The following is a 19,088-nucleotide window of genomic DNA, read 5'->3' as shown; positions in this document are numbered from 1 at the left end:
TTGTTTATCCATTCACTCATTGATGGCCATTTGGGTTGTTTCTGTTTTTGGCTACTGTGAGTAAAACTGAACTTTCTTTTTTTTCTTTTTTTTTTTTTTTTGAGACAGAGTTTCACTGTTGTTGCCCAGGCTGAAGCTGTGAACATTTTTGAACAAGTCTTTGTGTGGACATAGGCTTTCCTTTCTCTTGAGGCACAAAATTGCAAACCACTTGACGCCTTACAGTAGGGCAGAGATCTGTGCAGGTGCTGAAGGATGAGTAAGTAGATTGTGGGAGGGACACAGAACTAACCACAGATGATCCAAGCATAGGCACCAGGCATTGAAGTGGTGGCACACTTCATTGCAGGCTTTTTCTTTTTATGGGCTTTTCATTTTCTCTCAGGATAACGTCCTGAGTCTTTCTGGTCCTCTTCCAACGTCTCACATTTTCCCAGTTTCTCCCTGCCAGGGCCATTAGCTATGTCAGACCCTGCTCTTTTCTCTAACAAGAATAAAGAGTTGGTGATGGAAGCTAAGATGTGTTGCAGGTTTGGTGCAAGGACTCACATGTGCAGTCTACGTGTGTTACTGTGTGTAATCCTTCCAGGAACCTACACAAAGGAGGTACCATTATCATCCTTACCAAGCATTAAGGAAAACAAGGCTCAGAGAGGTTAAATCGCTTGTTCAAAATTACACAGATAGTAAGTGATGGGTTAGATGTTGAACCAGACTTCAGAGCTGGCACTTTGAACCTCAATATTGTGATTAATATACCCTCTTTGAAAAGCTAGATCATGTATGGTGTTTACGATGCCATTTTAAACTGTTCTCCCAATCATCTAGTTAACTCTTGTATTCCTAAATTACTGTGTCAGTCCAATGGCCTTGTCCCTGGTAGCCCAACTAGCTCAGATCACCCTGGACAGTATCCCCAGCAGCAGGTACCTCTCACCCAGCCTGCCACGGCCTTTGTGCTTGATTAACACCCACTGGGCTGTGAGCACAGCACAAGTGTGGGCGCCATCCTTTGCTGCCCTGACTGTCCACCACTTCAGAGTGCCAGGCTCTCGATGATGATCTCTGAATGAACCAGGAAAATGAGTGAATGAGTTACATTATCGGATGTGCATATTTGTCATCAGCTTTACTGAGGTGTTTGAAAGCTTTATTATTTACATCAGTTTTATTGAGATTGTTTACATATGACAAAGTTCATGGATTCTAAGTGTACAATTGAGTGAGTCTTGACAAATGTATGCCATCATGTAGCCACAGCCACATCAAGGTAAAGTATGTTCCATCACTCCAAGACCCTCTCCTGGTCCTTACAGTCAATCTGCTCCACCCCTAGCCCCTAGCAACCTCTCTCTGTTCTGTTTTTCTGTCCTTAGAGTTTTGCCTTTTCTAGAATTTTAGACATGGAATTACATAGTATACAGTCTTTTTTGGATGTCTTATTTAACATAACAATCCTTTTGAGATCCATCTGTATTGTTGCTTGTATCAGCAGTTCAATATGTGGATTTAAGACTGTTTGGAAACAGTCCAGAGATAGCTTGTCCCACTAGATTTAGAGTCATATGGTAAGTTAGAGCAGTGACCCTACAGGTGTGCCCTTGGCACCCTTTCGTTTTCAGATCCTTGCAGAGGGTCAGTAAGGTCAGACCGATTTCCATAATAGTGTCAAGGTGTGATTTGCCTTTTTTCATCCTCCTCTCATGGGTGTGCAGTGAGGTTTTCCAGATGATACGTGATATGTGGATTCACAGCACATTGCATGCAGAAGCAGATAGGAGAGTCTATCTTTCTGTTAAGCTCTCTGACTTAGAGAAAGGTGTAAAAATATTAATGTCACTCTTCTCACTAAAATTTTTTGGTTTTCTCCTCACTAAAATTTTTTGTATTGGAAAATTATTTTTCATAACAAATATCGTTTATAACAACTTGTAATGGATTGTTATTATTAGATGAATTAATAGACATTTTAAAATGTCTTATCTTTAACTTCTCATATGACAGATCATCATAAATATAAACTGTTTTTGACTGTCTGTCAAATGAGAGGTTAAGAAGCTCTTTGAGCAGAAGCTCTGTAGGATCCTCAATTTTGTACTGTAGAGAAGTCCTGAGACCAAGGAGTTTGAGAATCACCGGGTTAGAGATAGTTTTGAAAGGAGGTTTGGGAACATGATAAGAACTCTGGAGCTGGAGAGGAATTAGAAGAGGGTCATGAGACCCTGGTCTGGCGACCTGGCTTGACGGGCCTGGAAAAGGGTCCTCTGTTGAGTGGGTACAGAGGGGCTCGCCCACACGTAAATGCAAGAACACACCGTGCCAGTTCTTAGCCTCCTGCTCTCCGAGGACCTGGTCAGGCAGGTTCTGTTGATGTCCTTGGTCTGCGTGCTTCCTACCAGGAGCTAATGAGTAACCTATGCCTGCCTGCAGTTGGCTCACAGAAGACTGATCCGGAGGCCTGAGGAGGCCGCTCTTCCCTGATATGAGGTTACAGCTGGGGTCTGATGTCAGGTGGGGGGCCTTGTGGGGTCTGCTTTCTCTGCTGGATTCTTCCGCAAGGGTGAATGTAAGGAATCATTAGCTATTTCTTTGTCTTTCAAGAAAAAAAGTTCCTCTTACCCCCAGTAGAGTTGTAAGCTCAAATTAAAGACTATCTAAAATAATTACTTGAGCGAAGGCAGGTGGGAGGCTACTTTTATTATTGGCAGTATCCTTGTGGAAAAAAAAATACGTATGGCTCTTTAGGGATTTTCATAACACTATTGACAAACTACAGCAAAATGGCACCTACTGCCTTTTGACCGATTCATTGCTTTTCTCTTGCAGGCGAAAGAGCCTGTGGTTGCGCCTGAGGAAGATACTCTTCTGTGTTTTGGGGTTGTACATTGCCATTCCATTTCTCATCAAACTATGTCCTGGAATACAGGCCAAACTGATTTTCTTAAATTTCGGTAAGTGGTATCTGTCCATTTTTCCTTTAATTTTAGTAAGGGTTCATTTTCATCATGATGTCTGATTTTAGGGGGAGTCTTTTTACTTTAATGGTGATTTAGTTTACATGCAGTGAAGGGTATATATCTTAAGTGTACAGTTTAAATACCTATATCTTTAGAGACAGATAGGTAGATCTACCACCCGGATTGAGAAATAGAACACTTTTATTACCCAGAAAGGTCCCTGTGTCCCTTCCCAGCTGGAGGACTTTCTGTGCTAGTGTTGCTCTCCGGTGCTGGATTCGTGTCCACAGAAGACTACACTGCACTGGGGGCCCAGCGTGTCTGTCTTCGGCTAAGGTGAGTAAAAATGTTGACAACCTGAGAAGTCAGCTGAAGCCATCATGTTGGAGATGCCTTGTCAGTTGTGCATTCTAGGAGCCTAACTGCCTTTGGAAAAGATGACCACTGAAAACTATAGTTTCTTTTTTAAAACAAATTAGTTTTTTATACCCTTAAAAAATCCAGATATATAGTACTTTGGTTTCTGTGGAATTTTGTGCTGGCCTTGTAGGTATTATAGTCTCCTTGAGTGAACTTGGATCTTGTGTGTTTTTTCACGTGTGTATTTACTTTTGGAGATGTGGAAGGAGAAAGGTGCAGATGTATCAAGCCCATGAGGTCGAAGGCAGAGGCTCTGGGCACAGGGCCCTGGGAACAGTCCTACAAGCGAGGCTCCAAGGAAAGGGCTGCATCCGTGGGTATGAGGTTTGAGAACAGTGGGGCTCACACACAGCAGGTGTTCTGTGAGGGACAGCCTGAGAGGCAGGTGCTGACAGCATTAGAACAGGATGAGGCAGGGGCTCTGGGGTCACTTTGTAGCTAGATTGATTTGCACATAGTGAGTCTGGCCTTGTGTGTTTGGGAGTTTAAGGCTTGCAAAGCTGGGCCTGATATTGCTGAGGCAGCAGGTGAGCTGGTGGGGTGGGAGGAGGAGGAAAGGAGGAGGCCACAGAGGAACACAGGAGGTACTGAGAGGCTCCAGACTCCCTCTGCAGGCATCTGGGCTTATGAGTTTGGGTGTTCAGTCTATAATAGACTTAATCACAGAAACTTAGGAAATGACTGGCTAAAAAAGGAATTTCTGTTTCTTTTGTTTTGTTTTTGTTTTTTTAATGCTGGTGAGAAGAACAGAAATTTTAAGGCTATTTAATACTTTGTAAATCTAATGTTTTTATTTGGGTGTCTTAACTGTAAAACACATGTAGTGTACTAAGAGGCATTTGATTTTTCTAACGGAAAAGTAGAACTTCTAGGAATTTTTCATCTCTAAGTTTTGCCACTTGTAAGAAGCACAAACTCAAAAAGAAACTAACAGTATACCAAAATGATGAGAGTTTTGTTTTTCTGACTTTAATGTTCCTTAAATGTACATAGTACAGCCCAGAAAGGATTTGGGGCTTAGGTATAAACACGAAGCTACAAGGGCTGCAGATTCACCATCAACAGACCTCAGACTTGACCCTCACAGCTTTTCCACCTTTGCTGGCCTCCTTGGGCAGGTGCCTTTGCTGCCGGGCACGTGAGCTGGTTCTTAAGGGAGGGTGTGTGGGGTGCATTGCCCTGTGTGGCCTAATACATTGTGGGCTCCCAGCAAATGTTTGAATTGAATAGATTTTCTTTAACTTGATTGTTTGAGCTACTGTAGACACACAGCCTACAGATTTTGCTCAGTGGGTTTCCTAAGGAAGTGGCAGACTGCTGTGAGGGAGGAGAACTTTGGGTTCTCCTGTCCAGCCCCGTCGCATGGAAGAGTAGGGCTGGGCTTGGGCAGGGGAGGCTGAGCCTCCCAGGGTGTTGCCCATCCTTAATGATTTCCTTCCACCTGTTTGCCACAGTGGAGTAGGAGAGCCTACAGTGGCATTTTGTTTTGTTGTTTTGTTTTGTTCTGAGACAGGGCGTGGCTCTGTTGTCCCAGCTGGACTGCAGGGGTGTGATCATGGCTCACTGCAGCCTCGATCTTCCAGGTTCAGGTGATCCTCTCACGTTAGCCTCCTGAGTTGCTGGGACTCCAGGTACCCACCACCACAACATCTGGCTAATTTTTTATATTTAGCAGAGATGGGGTTTTGCCATGTTGCCCAGGCTGGCGTCAAACTCCTGGGCTCAAAATATCCTCTCGCCTTGGCCTCCCAAAGTGTTGGGATTACAGGCGTGAGCCACTGCACCCAGCCCAGCATTGTTTTTGAAAGAGATTTTTAGTTGCCAGTATGATAAAAATCTATGTTTCCAGCCTCTTTTGAAAAGTTGACCAAAGGTCTCGCACCAAGAAACAGTGTCCCTGGGAGCAGCGATTGGACATGCTTTCTGCCTCACCCCCCTTGGCATCTGCCTGGCCCCCACACCCTACTCCTCCCTCCTCTCCACGATGAGCGACCCTCATCTCCAGGCCCCACTGTCCTCCCCGGGAAGCCACAGTGTATTTTGTCAGCGCGTGAGGCCCTTCCAAGTGTGGGTCTCTGTCTCCCCCTTTGGGAGGAAGGGCAGTCTTCCCAGGAGCAGCATGGAGCTTGTTGGTTTTCCAGTTGTAATGTGCATCCAAGGTTTACAGGTCTGTGCCTGTCTGTGGCGCCGAGGAGGTGGGGTCTGTGGCGTGGTCCTGCAGTGATTTGGAATTTTGTTGGGGAGGTGCCTCTGCTCTTGTCTCCAGACAAGCATGACCTGGGCATCCATTCAACATTACAGGAGGAATAGCAATCTCTTGGGCCCCAGAATGTGGTTAAAATATTCTTCATAGCAAATCTATCTGAAACCAAATGTGTAAATTAGATAAATAAGCTTTTAAAGAAACTACAATTTAAGGCATTATTCTACTTTAAATAAATTTTCTTTTTTTTTTCTTTTCTTTTTTTTTTTTTTGAGACAGAGTCTCGCTCTGTCGCCCAGGCTGGAGTGCAGTGGCCGGATCTCGGCTCACTGCAAGCTCCGCCTCCCGGGTTCACGCCATTCTCCTGCCTCAGCCTCCCGAGAAGCTGGGACTACAGGCGCCCGCCGCCTCGCCCGGCTAGTTTTTTTGTATTTTTTAGTAGAGACGGGGTTTCACCGTGTTAGCCAGGATGGTCTCGATCTCCTGACCTCGTGATCTGCCTGTCTTGGCCTCCCAAAGTGCTGGGATTACAGGCTTGAGCCACCGCGCCCGGCCTTAAATAAATTTTCATAAGCAAAACATCATGATTATTCTAGAAACAAAGAATTAGCTAAAAAAAGAACTCTCAATAGTATAAATAAGAAAATGAACATTACTCTGAGAAAATCCTTGTTAACACTGTAGTTTATTTCCTACTGACCTTTTTTATATGTGTCCGTTTACATACACATAAATATATGTGCTTTTCAATACTTGTATTCACAGTCTGATTCCATCCAAAAGATGTTTGGATGAGACCCAGCATTTATGAAGCCTAGAATATCTTCCCAGCCCTTATTTGCCTTCAGATCAAGAAGGAATCTCTTGGTGAAAGTCATGTCTTGGTTCAGAGGCTAGGGAGGGATTTTTTGGAAATAGGTCAGATCTATCATCATGCATTTGTTTTTAAAGCAAAGGGCCAGATTCCTCTTTGTCCTTCCCCTGAGCAGTCCCTGTTAACTCCAGTTACCTTTCTTTTCTTGTCCCTCTTTTCTCACACGGAAGGCCCTGTAAGCCTGCATCAGGTAATTGGAATTTGATAAAACCCGAATAACCAACCCAGGCTTTCCCTTGTTGACACCACACCTCTTATGGCTGCCGGTATCAAGGCTGCTGTGTTACTCAACAGTGATTGGAATGAGACTTAGCCCCGTGTTCAGACCCTCAGCACTCATAAAGACCATCACAGCTCAGTAGTTTCAGCCTTTCCCCCACCAAATATTTTGCAGGTGAGCTAAAAGAAGTATGACAGAGCAGGTCGTTCTCCACCCTCACATTCTCACTCCTTCACCCTCTACGGCACCCGTGCGTGCAGAATCCGTTCTCCATCCTGCCTGTTGATGTTTGTGGTTGCTGGTCCGTGATGACATAACTGGAGGGTGGACAGTGAAAATTGGGGGAAGCAGGAGCAGCTAGAGGCCTCAGTCCCAGCAGCCCTGTGGGCCTTGCTTGCCCATGGTGCTGGTGGCCCCTATGAGGAGCTCCCAGTTCAGAAGAGCCTGTGAGAGGGAGCCATGGGAGAGCTGAACCTCAGTGGTGGCACATTGCCCGGGCCTCTGCTGGGGGCTGCCACAGGGCTGAGCATTCTGTCCCCACCCCAGGCCTGTGGATGAAGCAGGGGCCTGGGCAGGGTGGACTCCAGCCAGCATGCCAGAGTCACGGGGGCCCCAAAGAGTCGGTGTCCATGGGTGATGTGACCACGCAGGAGGCCAGAGGATCCTGGCACTTGCCTGGCACTGGTCTGCAGGAGTAAGCCAGTAGTGCTTCTGGCCCTGGGTGGATCCTCTGACCCTGCACACACCAACCCATCTCACTTTGAAGCATTTCTGCTCATTTAGAGTAATACTGGCCAGGTGGTTCCTACAGCCATCCGCTCTGGGGCTGTGTGATGCCTTGGACCAGCCAAGCTCCATGCCTCCCATGCCACATGACGCTGGTTGGAGGTGCTGCTGCGGAAGAGAAGGTGGCAGGCAGTATCTGGGGGACTTCAGAGCAGTCACTGCCTCCTTTTCATGGTTGTTTCTTTTTTCTTTTTTCTTTTTTTTTTTTTGAGACAGAGTTTCGCTCTTGTTGCCCAGGCTGGAGTGCAGTGGCACAATATCAGCTCACCGCAACCTCCACCTCCCGGGTTCAAGCGATTCTCCTGCCTCAGCCTTCCCAAGTAGCTGGAATTACAGGCATGCGCCACCACGCCCGGCTAATTTTGTATTTTTAGTAGAGATGGGGTTTCTCCATGTTGGTCAGGCTGGTCTCGAACTCCTGACCTCAGGTGATCCGCCCACCTCGGCCTCCCAAAGTGCTGGGATTATGGGCGTGAGCCACCGCGCCCAACCTCATGGTTGTTTCTAAACCGAGTAAAAGAGAACTGGAAGACCAGCTTCCTGGAATGAGGCCATCCTGGAGTAGAATTTGGCTTCCTAGTTCTTAGATTTCTTGGGCTTGGAAGCTTTCTGGATTAGCTGCTAATCCTTGTAAAATACTTTTCAGTGGCCAGGGAATGCTCTCAGAACTCTTGGACAGTTTGTGTCCCAAGAGCTTGGCATCCTTCTCCAGGCACAGAACTGAGTGAGGCCTGAAGTGGAGCCGGTGGAAGCCCAGTGTCCTCGGCCCTCAATTGGTGCCCACTCCCCATCTGGCAGAATCAGGGCTGGTTCCAGCATCAGAGGCAGGATTTGGCTGAGTGGGTCTAGATGTGGGATGGGCAGTGGGCCCCAGGCGTGGATATTCAGAGTTGTACTGGGGAGGGCACCCCCTCTCCCGGCTGTCAGATGAGAGACTTGTGCCCTGGGCTGCAGCTCTCAGGCTCCCAAAGTGTGTGGTGAATTCCCAGGATGAGGCGGCAGGAGTGGGCCCTAGAGTCTGAAGTGGATTCATTTTCCCACTCCAGAGCCTGAAGTGGACTCACTTTCCAGGCACTCTCTCTGGTCAGGAGCCTTCTCTGAGTCCCCTCGCCAGGATAAAATCTAAACACTTGAATGGCCGTGGTTTTTTGTTTTTTGTTTTTTCAGGAGATTGGAGTTTTATTATTACTCAAATCACTCTCCCGTAGCATTCAGGGATCAGAGTTTTTAAGGACAACTTGGTGGGTGTGGGGAAGCCAGTGAGCTGGAAGTGCTGATGGTCAGCTCAGAGATGAAATCATAGGGAGTCAAAGCTGTCTTCTTGCGCTGAGTCAGTTCCTGTGTTGTGGGGGCCACAGGATAAGATGAGCTAGTTTATCATCTGGATGGTGCCACCTGATCCATCAAGTTCAGGGTCTGCAAAATATCTCAAGCACTGGTCTTAGGTTTTACAATAGTGATTTTATCCCCAGGAGCAATTTGGGGAGGGTCAGAGTCTTGTAGCCTCCAGCTGCATGACTCCTAAACCACAACAATTTCCAATCTTGTAGCCAAAATGTTAGTCCTAAAAAGGCAGTCTAGTCCCCAGGCAAGAAAGAGATTTGTTTCCAGAAAGGGTATCATCTTTGCTTTAAACTATAAACTAAGTTCCTCCCAAAGTTAGTTTAGCCTATGGCCAGGAGTGAACAAGGACAGCGTGGAGGTTAGAACCAAGATGGAGTCAGTCAGGTCAAATATCTTTCACTGTCTCAGTTATAGTTTTGGAATGGTAGTTCCAATCCCTCCCTCCCTTTTTTTTTTTTTTTGGAGACGGAGCCTTGTTCTGTCACCCAGACTGGAGTGCAGTGGCATGATCTCAGCTCACTGCAATCTTTGCCTCCCGGGTTCAAGCAGTCTCTTGCCTCAGGCTCCCAAGTAGCTGGGACTATAGGTGCACACTACCACGCCCGGCTAATTTTTGTAGTTTTAGTAGAGACAGGGTTTCTCTATGTTGGCCAAGCTGGTCTCGAACTCCTGACCTCATGATCCGCCCGCCTCGGCCTCCCAAAGTGCTGGGATTATAGGCATGCCTCGCCGCGTCTGGTACCCCTTTGGGTTTCATAACACCTTTATTTTCAGGTGTTAGCTAATGAAGATGGAGAAAGGGCAAAGTCAGCTCTAACTTCTTCCTGCTGGCCAGGAGTGTAGTGGGGGTAGGTGTTTACCCCAAGGTGAAAGGAATGGAACCACTTTGCAGCTCTGAGCATACTCACACAGGCATGGCTGGGGATCCAAGGCTTGCATGGCAAAGGCATTACTATTGTCATCTATAGTTTTAGCACTGCATTTAAGGGAACAGTGAACTATAAGGTTAATAATGAGGAATAGGGTAAGGAGTGCAATTCCCAGTTTTAAAAGTAAAGATTTGAATGCATTAGTTTGGTGACTTGTAGCCCACAAGGAATTTAAGATTTAGTCCTTCCAAACTGCAGGAAAAATGCAAGAACATCTAACAACAGGTATACTCTATATATATTTTTTCGAAGCATAAGTTTTCTCTCTCCAGTCCCCATTTTTATTAAAAAACAAATCATTATAGGACTGATTTGTTTGCAAAATAAACTTTAGTCTTATTATACTTGGCCTGATTATTTGCATAAATTGCAACACAAGTAATAATTTTTTACATAGGCTTTTTAAGTTGGCTTTGGTAGAACTCTGTTCCATAAGGAATCTCAGATAAGACTTTTTAAAAACTGAGTCCAGTCATGGGTTTGTATCCTCAAATACCTATGAGTTTGGTAAATTCCTCTCTTCTTGAGGTCCTGAAATAACTTGGGGCTCCTGGGCCTATTAGAAAGTGACATTCTTTACCACAGCTCAGGAACCCTATATAGACAAGGTATGAGGCCAGTTTTACCCACGGGGCTTTTATTGTCTCTATAAGTCCTTTGAATCCTTAAAGGAAAGCAGGCCATTCCAGTCAAAGCCTTGGTAAAATAACCAGTTTCTTCAATTGTTTCCTGTTGCAGAAGAGCCTGCCTTTCTTTCCCTCCCTCTCTCCCTCTCTCCCTCCTTCCTTCCTCTCTCTTCTCTTTCTCTCTTATCTTTCTTCCCTTCCTCCCTTCCTCCCTTCTTTCCTTCCCTCCCCTCCCCTTCCCTTCCTTTCCCTTCCCTTCTTTCTTTTCTTTTGTTTTGTTTTGTTTTCTTTTTTTTTTTTTTTTGACAGAGTCTCACTCTTTCACCTAGGCTGGAGTGAAGTGGCATGATCTCAGCTCACTGCAACCTCCACCTCCGGGGTTCAAGCCGTTCTCCTGCTTCAGGCTCCCAAGTAGCTGGGATTACAGGTGCCTGGCTAATTTTTATATTTTTAGTAGAGATGGGGTTTTGCCATGTTGGCCAGGCTGGTCTCGAACTCCTGACCTCAGGTGATCCATCCGCCTTGGCCTCACAAAGTGCTAGGATTATAGGCATGAGTCACCACGCCCAGCTGACTGCATTTATTTTTTGGGACCACTCTAACAAACCTGCAAACTGGGTGGCTTAAAACAAATGTATCCTCTCATGGTCGTGGAGGCTGAGAGTCCGAGGTTGAGGTGTGGGCGGGCCCAGCTCCTCCTAAGATGCTGAGGTGGACTCTTCTTGCCTGTCTGTCTGGCAGCATTCCCAGCTTGGAGAAGCTTCCCTCAAATCTCTGCTTCCATCTTCTCCATCTTCTTGGTTGTCTTTTCATGGTCTTCCCTCTGTCTCTATGTCTAAATGTCCCCATTTTATAAGGACACCAGTCATTTGGGTTAGTATCCACCCAGTGACCTCATTTGAGCTTGATTACCTCCATAAAGACCCTGTTTCCAAGTAAGGTCACACTCTTAGGTACTGGGGGTGAGGCCTTGAACATAGTCTTTCTTGGGGAGCACAACTCAGCCCATAACAGGGCAGGTGGGCCTTCCAGGCCTCTCAGGGCCAGGCTTATTACCTCCCTGACTTCCTGTCCAGCCAGCCAGGAGGCAGGGCTGTGCAGCCGGGCTGCCGGGTTCAAAGCCAATTTTTTTTTTTTTTTTTGAAACAGGGTCTCTGTGTCACTCAGGCTGGAGTGCAGTGGTACAATCTTGGCTTACTGCAGCCTTGACCCTGCTGAGCTCAAGTGGTTCTCCCTCCTCAGCCTCCCAAGTGGCTGGGATCACAGGTGCATGTCACCTTGCCTGGGTAATTCATGTATTCTTTGTAGAGATGGGGTTTTGCCATGTTGCCCAGGCTGGTATCAAAAAATCCAGCTCTATCATGTGAGCCGGCAATCTAATAGGAGCCGTCAGATGGTGATGATGGTGACTTGCCTCAGAGACTGTGTGGCCTGGCTCAGCCGGAGCTAATGGGGATGTGGATGCGGATCACCTCCTTTGCCATTTTTTATTTTGAGAGAAACTTCTTATTAAAGTTTTGAAGATGTATCTGCTTCCTGGGGAAGAGATGGATTAAGAAGATGTGGTATGAACAGCAGCCCTGGTCGGGGGAACTGTCTCCCCATGTGGTCTGGGACAGACGCTCAGGGAGTTTCTGGGAAGGAGTGTGTATGTCCCCATGTCCTCGTGAGTCCAGTCTGGTGACATTTGAGGAAGTGAGGCTAGATGTGCAGTGTGCCACGCGGACGTGGGGGTCATGCAACCCCTGTCTTCACCAGAGACAGCTGTCAGCAGCAGAGCTTCCCTAGGGGCAGGACCTGTCGGAGGGAAGCCAGGCCCACACTGGTCTCTGTCACTGCCTCTTTTGGGAGTTGCCATTTTATAAAGCAGGAAAATCCCACCTCAGGGTTCATGGGTTTATTTTAAATTTTTTATTTTTCAGTTGTGTTCACCAAAAGCCATAAGACTACAATGGTATATAAGGAAAAAATTGCCCCCATTCTCCCCCCCCACACACACACTTTGAAGCTATATGAGCAGCCTGGCCTCTGTCTTTCTGTGTTTCCTCCCAGCCACATGTGGGGGTTGTGTTTCATTGGCATGTTTTTACAATAGCAAAGTGGGGCTACCACACCTGCACCCACAGTCACCTTGCTCCTCTCATCTGCCCGCAGGTCCTGGAGGTTCCTCCAGGTCTAAGGGCCTCATGGTCTTCCACAGTGTGGAGTGCTGGTTAATTCACTTGCTGTCCTGCTGGCAGATGACCTGGTCAATGTAGGACTTCTGCTGGGCCATTGCACTGACTTCACTCTGCTCTGCTTGGGTCCTGTGGATTCATCCCTCTTGCTGCCCCCACACCTCACCTTCTGCTGTCTTTTCTGTGTTAGGCAACAGTCCTAGAAACTTTGGAATCCCCTTTACCTTGTTTGCCACCCTACGTTCAGTTGCTCATCAGATCCTTTAGCGCTATCCCCTTTCCTGCTGTGTATGTCCCACTCCACCAGGCACCTGAGTTATTCGCAGGCTCAGCCTCCCTAGCCTCCCTCCTGGCTGGCCCATCCTTAAGACCTGTTGGGGATCTTTCCTTCCCTTATTTGCATCTTCTCACACCTTGAGTGACCTTAGACCTTAGCGTTCCAGTCTCTACACAGACCTCACCCTCACTGCAGTATCTGTCCCTGCCCATGCTGGCCTCAGCCCATACCCTGCCTGAGGCTGGGCCTGCAGGTCTGGCACCATTGTAAGATTGCACAGGAAAAGGACTTGGTGCTTTCTGAGAGCTTCTGCAGTGTGTGCATGTGGGTGTGCATGTGTGTGTGTGTACGTGTGGATGCATATGTGTGCATGTGTGTGAGTATGCATGTTTGTGTGCATGTCTGTGTGTGCGTATGTGTATTAATCCACCAGTAATCCTAATTTCTATCTCTTTATTTCCTACAGTAAGGGTCCCCTATTTCATTGATTTGAAAAAACCACAGGATCAAGGTTTGAATCACACATGTAACTACTACCTGCAGCCAGAGGAAGACGTGACCATTGGAGTCTGGTAAGTGCTGGTGAGCTCTGTAGCCCTTGCAGCAGCAGGAAGAGGCCCTACATGGCTGAGCTGGTGCTGTCTTTAACACTGGCCTCTGAAATGTCGTTCATTTTTATCTTTACCTCTTCCTTTCCTAAAGGAAAGATCTCAGTACATTTGATCCTAATGTTGACTTTCAGTCAATTCAGTGACTTTAAACTCTATTCCCAGGCTTTCAAAACAGCAAAGGCTTTGTGAACAGATTATTATTTTTAAAGAACCTTGTTTCTAGGAAAAACAAAGAAGCTAGAAACAGGATATAAGTGGCCGGCACAGTGGCTCACACTTGTAATCTCAGCACTTTGGGAGCCCGAGGCGGGTGGATCACTTGAGTCCAGGAGTTTGAGACCAGCCTGGGCAACATGGTGAACCTGTCTCTACTAAAAATACAAAAATTAGCCAGGCATGGTGGTGCACGCCTGTAATCCCAGCTACTTGGAAGGCTGAGGCAGGAGAATCATTTGAGCCCAGGAGGAAGAAGTTGCAGTGAGCTGAATTCACGCCACTGCACTCCAGCCTGGGTGACAGAGCAAGACTCTGTCTCAAAAAAAAAAAAAAAAAAAAAAAAAAGAATATAAGGGAAGAATCGCAAACACTCTTTTGAATATATCTTCCATCCAAGCATGGTAGCTCACACCTGTAATCCCAGCGCTTTGGCAGGCCGAGACAGGGGGATCACTTGAGATCAGGAGTTCGAGACTAGCCTAAACAACATGGTGAAACCCCGTCTCTGCTGAAAAAAAGTACAAAAATTAGCCCAGCATGGTGGCATGCACCTGTAGTCCCAGTTACCCGGGAGTTTGAGGCAAGAGAATTGCTTGAACGCAAGAGGCAGAGGCTGCAGTGAGCCGAGATTGTGCCACTGCACTCCAGCCTGGGCAACAGAGGGAGACTCTGTCTCAAAAACAAACAAACAAACAAACAAACAAATATATATATATGTATGTATCTTTTCCAAGAAGTGAAAACAGCTTGATTTCTTTTCACATATAGCTTCGATGATGGTGTTGGCTGTCTTCTAAGTATTTACTTTTTTTGTTGTTGTTGTTGTTGAGACGGAGTCTCGCTCTGTCGCCCAGGCTGGAGTGCAGTGGCCGGATCTCAGCTCACTGCAAGCTCCGCCTCCCGGGTTTACACCATTCTCTCGCCTCAGCCTCCCGAGTAGCTGGGACTACAGGCGCCCGCCATCTCGCCCGGCTAATTTTTTGTATTTTTTTAGTAGAGACGGGGTTTCACCGTGTTAGCCAGGATGGTCTCGATCTCCTGACCTCGTGATCCGCCCGTCTCGGCCTCCCAAAGTGCTGGGATTACAGGCTTGAGCCACCGCGCCCGGCCAAGTATTTACTTTTTTAAGCCATAAATTTACGTTGGACATAAGCCTCGTGACTTCTCTGTGTCTCCTTGGAATACATTTTAATGTTTTCTTCTGTACACAAGTGGTACTTCTGAACAACTGAATTAAAATCGACCAACCTCACTGTGGCATTTCCCTTTTTCTCTGAGAAGTGATCCTGAATCACAGCTTCTGAACAACTGAATTAAAATCGACCAACATCACTGTGGCATTTCCCTTTTTCTCTGAGAAGTGATCCTGAATCACAGCCCCTTTATCTAGCTGAATTTATTTTTCAGTAGCCATAACGTCCCTTTCCGCTTTCTCAGAAAACCACTGTGTATGTGAGAAGCTTCTAAATGAAATGCTGTGAGTAGCTTCCCAGTGTGGATGAGAGAACATTCAGACATTTCTAACAGTGGTCCTTGGTAAAGAACATAAAACAAGAAGAGAGATTTTTGTTCTTAGTAGTTGGTGCTGGGATTAAAGTCTTTTGTCACTTCCTGATTTGATTTAATCTAGCATTTACTGACCAACGTGTGACTGTGGGACTCCAGGTTTCTGTCTGAAGCGTGACCTGTTTTGCACAGAGCTGCTGAGTGGGACTTAGTCAGCCCTCTTCTTGGTTAATATGAGTCTGTCCTATTGCAGGAGGGTGTTTATGGTGGTAAGACTTAGGCTGGAAGTACTAACAATACCTGCATATATTATCAGTTACCAGAAAAGGTTTTGTTTAGTGATGCTAGTGGCAAGTCTCAAGGCGGTGCCATGCCGTGTGTTGCTGTGTGTTGGTGGGTGTGGCTGCTGTGCACTCTCATGCCCTAGGCAGTCACAATGACAGTGGGCCCTCAGGCAGCAGCAGGCCCAGCTCACCAACTGCCCCCACCATCACTTAATCAGACCCTCCCACCAGCTTCCTGAAAGGACGGACTCAAGGCCTAGCGTGAAGCCTGCGGGCCATACCTGGCCATGCCTGGCCATCGCCTGTCTGCTGAGAGGAGAGGCCCAGGAATGGGTTTCTCTGCTGGCTAGGAGTTCCCTGGCTCTTTGTCAGGAACCCAGGTTTGGGGTGGGCTGGCTACTGGAAGCACATCTGCTCCCAGCACCTTCAAAATGTGCCATCATATCCCTCAAGTTTATAACCATATGGGAGTGATGATCATAGTGACTAGATCCACCCCACAATGTGATCCTCTTGAACGGATCAGAGACAGAAGTTAGATGAGATGCTGAAGCTTAAAATCTAGAAAATAAGAAGTTGGCCATTAAATTTTTTTTAAAGATTCTTGTCACTGGTATCCAGAATGAATTTGAAGAAACTTTACAGAAAAGTGATTAATTTCGACCCTCCCCAGTGATTAACAAGATTCGATTTGGCCTGAGTTAAAGTTAAACTTAGTATCTCTCTGAAGGAGGGTTTGGCGAGTTAGACCAGCAGCTTCAGAGTGCCCAGCCAGGCGTGGACCATGAGCAGGCCGGAAAGTTGGTGCATACTCGACGTTAGAAATGGCGTCAGCGATGGCCCGGTTTCTAGTCTGGCTCACAAACATTGGTGTTGCTGAATTAGCAAATGTGACAGCATGTACTGTTTAAAATCCATTGTGAGTTAAACTGTGGACAGTTTAAGCATGGGGTTAAGTGGGATGTGGGGCACATATGAGGAAAATGTTATTACTTAGGATGAACTAAGTGCTGCATCTCTGCCAGGCGTCGGTGGTAACTGGCACATTGCAAGCCTTTGTGGCCCCAGAGGAGGCTGGCCTGCCAATCAGGGAACACTCCTGCTGAAGCTGTCAGCACCATCCACATAGCCTGCAGTTCTGTAGTTATTGATTCTAGTGATGGGGTTAGTTTTCTACCACCCACCCCCATCTGTTCCCCTGTAGTTAGATGGGGTCTGCAGCTCCCTGCTGTCTGGACCTGAGCTGATTAAGTAATACCACATGCAGTCGCCTGGATGAGGACGGAAGGAGCATCTGATCCTGCGCTCCCCTCTGCTTCTGTCTCCAGGCATACCGTCCCCGCAGTCTGGTGGAAGAACGCCCAAGGCAAAGACCAGATGTGGTATGAGGATGCCTTGGCTTCCAGCCACGCTATCATTCTGTACCTGCATGGGAACGCAGGTACCAGGTGAGGGAGAGGAGCCCATCTTCGCTGTGGAGCCCGGCTCCTTTTTGGGGTGGGAATGTCCTGGCCCAGTCTGCCAGAAACCAGCAGGGGCTAACCTGCGGCCCCAGAAAATCAGGAGTACTGATCCACTGCAATGAGGGAGAACCTCCCAAGAACAAAGGGAAAGGCAGAGTTCTTAAGGGGTTGAGGGAAGGCCAAGTTTAGGTGAACGTTACATGAAGCAGGGTTCCCACAGGCTGAGGCCAGCAGGACTGTCTTCTGCAGGGACCAAGTGTGGGAAGCTTTGTGCAGACCGTCGCCTATCTGGAACTCCAGCCTGGGTTGGGATGGAGGAGGCTGAGTCTCGGTCAGGGGCTGAGCTCCCCAGCCAGAGGGGCATGTTTTTTTCTCCCTGTTGTAATCGCAAAGGGCACAGCATCTGCTGTTATGTGATTTGGGGAGCAGGGTTCTTGGAGAGTGAGGGCTTTGGGGTCCCTCTGAGGAGGGGTTGTGGTGGCACTTGACTGTGGCAGCCTCATGCCCTTGGGAATGGGCGGCTCCAGCTCACTGGCAGCTGGTTTTCCCCATATCTGTCATGCAGCCTGAAGTGACAGGCAGATCTTTGTTACCTGTAAGATAGCTCCAGGTGGCAGACAGGTGAAGCCAGAGCCTGGGCAGCCCTGGAGGAGGAGGCATACTTCCTGGAAAAAAGTGGCAGGTGCTGAGAAGGGGCAGGAGGGAGAGGCTGAATGTACCAGGTGCTGGGGTCCTTGCAGGCCGCCCTACAGTGTGGGCTCTCCGCTCACTAATGGGCTGTTGGTGAAGTACATGCGCTTTGTTTGATCAGCCCTGCCCAATGCTATCTCAGATGCTTTTCCTGAGTGGGCCTAATGGCTTGTCCTTTCCACTGGCTGCCCTGGAGTTGGCCTCCCTGCCTTAAAGGGTGCTCCTTCCACACCATGTGACTGCTGTTCAGAAGAGCCTCTGTGGGAGAGCCCAGGGTGGGTGTAGAGGGGGATACATTTTCTGAACAAAGCATTGTTTGAAAACCACCAAGGTCTTCGTGTGTGAGAGAGGCAGCCAGGAGCCAGCGCAGAGGCAGACCCAGCACGGAGACGGGGCTGCTGCAGGGCCAGGGCCAAGGTCCACTGTGGCACCAGGGTGTGTCAGGGCTGGGGGCAAACATTTTATAGGCAGAGCCAGCAAGGAGAGCCGTGCTGGGCCCTTCTGGAGGCGAAAGCAGGCCTAGGTGGGTGTCTGCATGGTGGAGCCCTGCAGAGGGCATTGCTGAAAGAGCCCAGCGGCATGGTGCATAAGGCGGTTTCTGTGCCAGGGACGGCGTGTCTAGCTACTGAATCGTGCATGTGCTGCACAGTTTCCTTTCTTCTTTGTCTGGGACAAGCTGCAGCGAGTTTCTCTTCTGCTTTTCAAAGAGCAAGCGGCTACAAACAGCTCTTGCAGCATCTTTTTATAAATGAGAGAACTGTGGTTGGCTGTGAATAAGGTTCAGTTCTGCAGTGCCCATCACATGGTTAAAAAAAAAAAGAACCTGCCTGTAACTTTAGGTTAGAAAGTGATGCTGTGACTTTCAAGGTTTGCTGCCCCCTCCCACTCCTGCAGAGAGTGCCTGGCTGCAGGCCTCACCACCCCCATGTTGCCTGCTGTCTTTGTCCTGTGCATCCCAGTGGGGTTTCGCTGGTCTGCGGGATCTACCACACAGATCTGCCTGAGGTCCAGACCCCCTGGATTCCCAGCAACTGTTACTTTTTTGCTTAATGTAGGAAATTTTAGAAACTTAGGAAAGAGCTACTATGAACTCTTACAGTGATCACTGAAAATATTTTGCAGTGTTTCCTCCTTGTCTTGAAACTTCTTCCTTTATTTTTTATTTTAATTTTTGAGACAGAGTCTCACTCTGTCGCCCAGGCTGGAGTGCAGTGGTGCAATCCTGGCTCACTGCAACCTCAGCCTCCTGGGTTCAAGTGACTCTTCTGCCTCAGCCTCCTGAGTAGCTGGGATTACAGGCATCCACCACCACGCCCAGCTAATTTTTGTATTTTTAGTAGAGACGGGTTTTACCGTTTGACCAGGCTGGTCTCAAACTCCTGAGCTTAAGTGATCCGCCCACCTCGGCCTCCCAAAGTGCTGGGATTCCAGGCATGAGCCACCCTTTATATTTTTGTTTCTGCACTTTATTGGCTTCCTCCTTCATCTCATCCTGGTCTCCCACC

At 47.7% G+C, this 19,088-nt stretch overlaps 1 protein-coding gene across 6 annotated transcripts in view; it reads left to right on the top strand.

Annotated features, from left to right (window-relative positions):
- ABHD12 (abhydrolase domain containing 12, lysophospholipase) overlaps positions 1-19,088 on the top strand; it is a 97,557-nt gene that overhangs the window by 55,556 nt on the left and 22,913 nt on the right. For 5 of the 6 annotated variants that reach the window (XM_033185411.1, XM_033185409.1, XM_033185412.1 and 2 more), the window contains exons 2-4: positions 2,827-2,951; positions 13,280-13,385; positions 16,759-16,878. In XM_033185411.1, the coding sequence (XP_033041302.1) occupies positions 2,827-2,951; positions 13,280-13,385; positions 16,759-16,878 (351 nt within the window). Of the gene's footprint in view, positions 1-2,439; positions 2,488-2,826; positions 2,952-13,279; positions 13,386-16,758; positions 16,879-19,088 lie in introns of those variants that run through there. The other variant, XM_033185413.1, reaches the window with a different exon arrangement.

Source organism: Trachypithecus francoisi, unplaced genomic scaffold, assembly GCF_009764315.1.
Source record: "Trachypithecus francoisi isolate TF-2019V2 unplaced genomic scaffold, Tfra_2.0 Lachesis_group21, whole genome shotgun sequence".
Lineage (NCBI taxonomy): Eukaryota > Metazoa > Chordata > Mammalia > Primates > Cercopithecidae > Trachypithecus > Trachypithecus francoisi.
The sequence above is the reverse complement of the archived record's forward strand: the minus strand, read 5'-3'. Positions and strand labels throughout refer to the sequence as shown.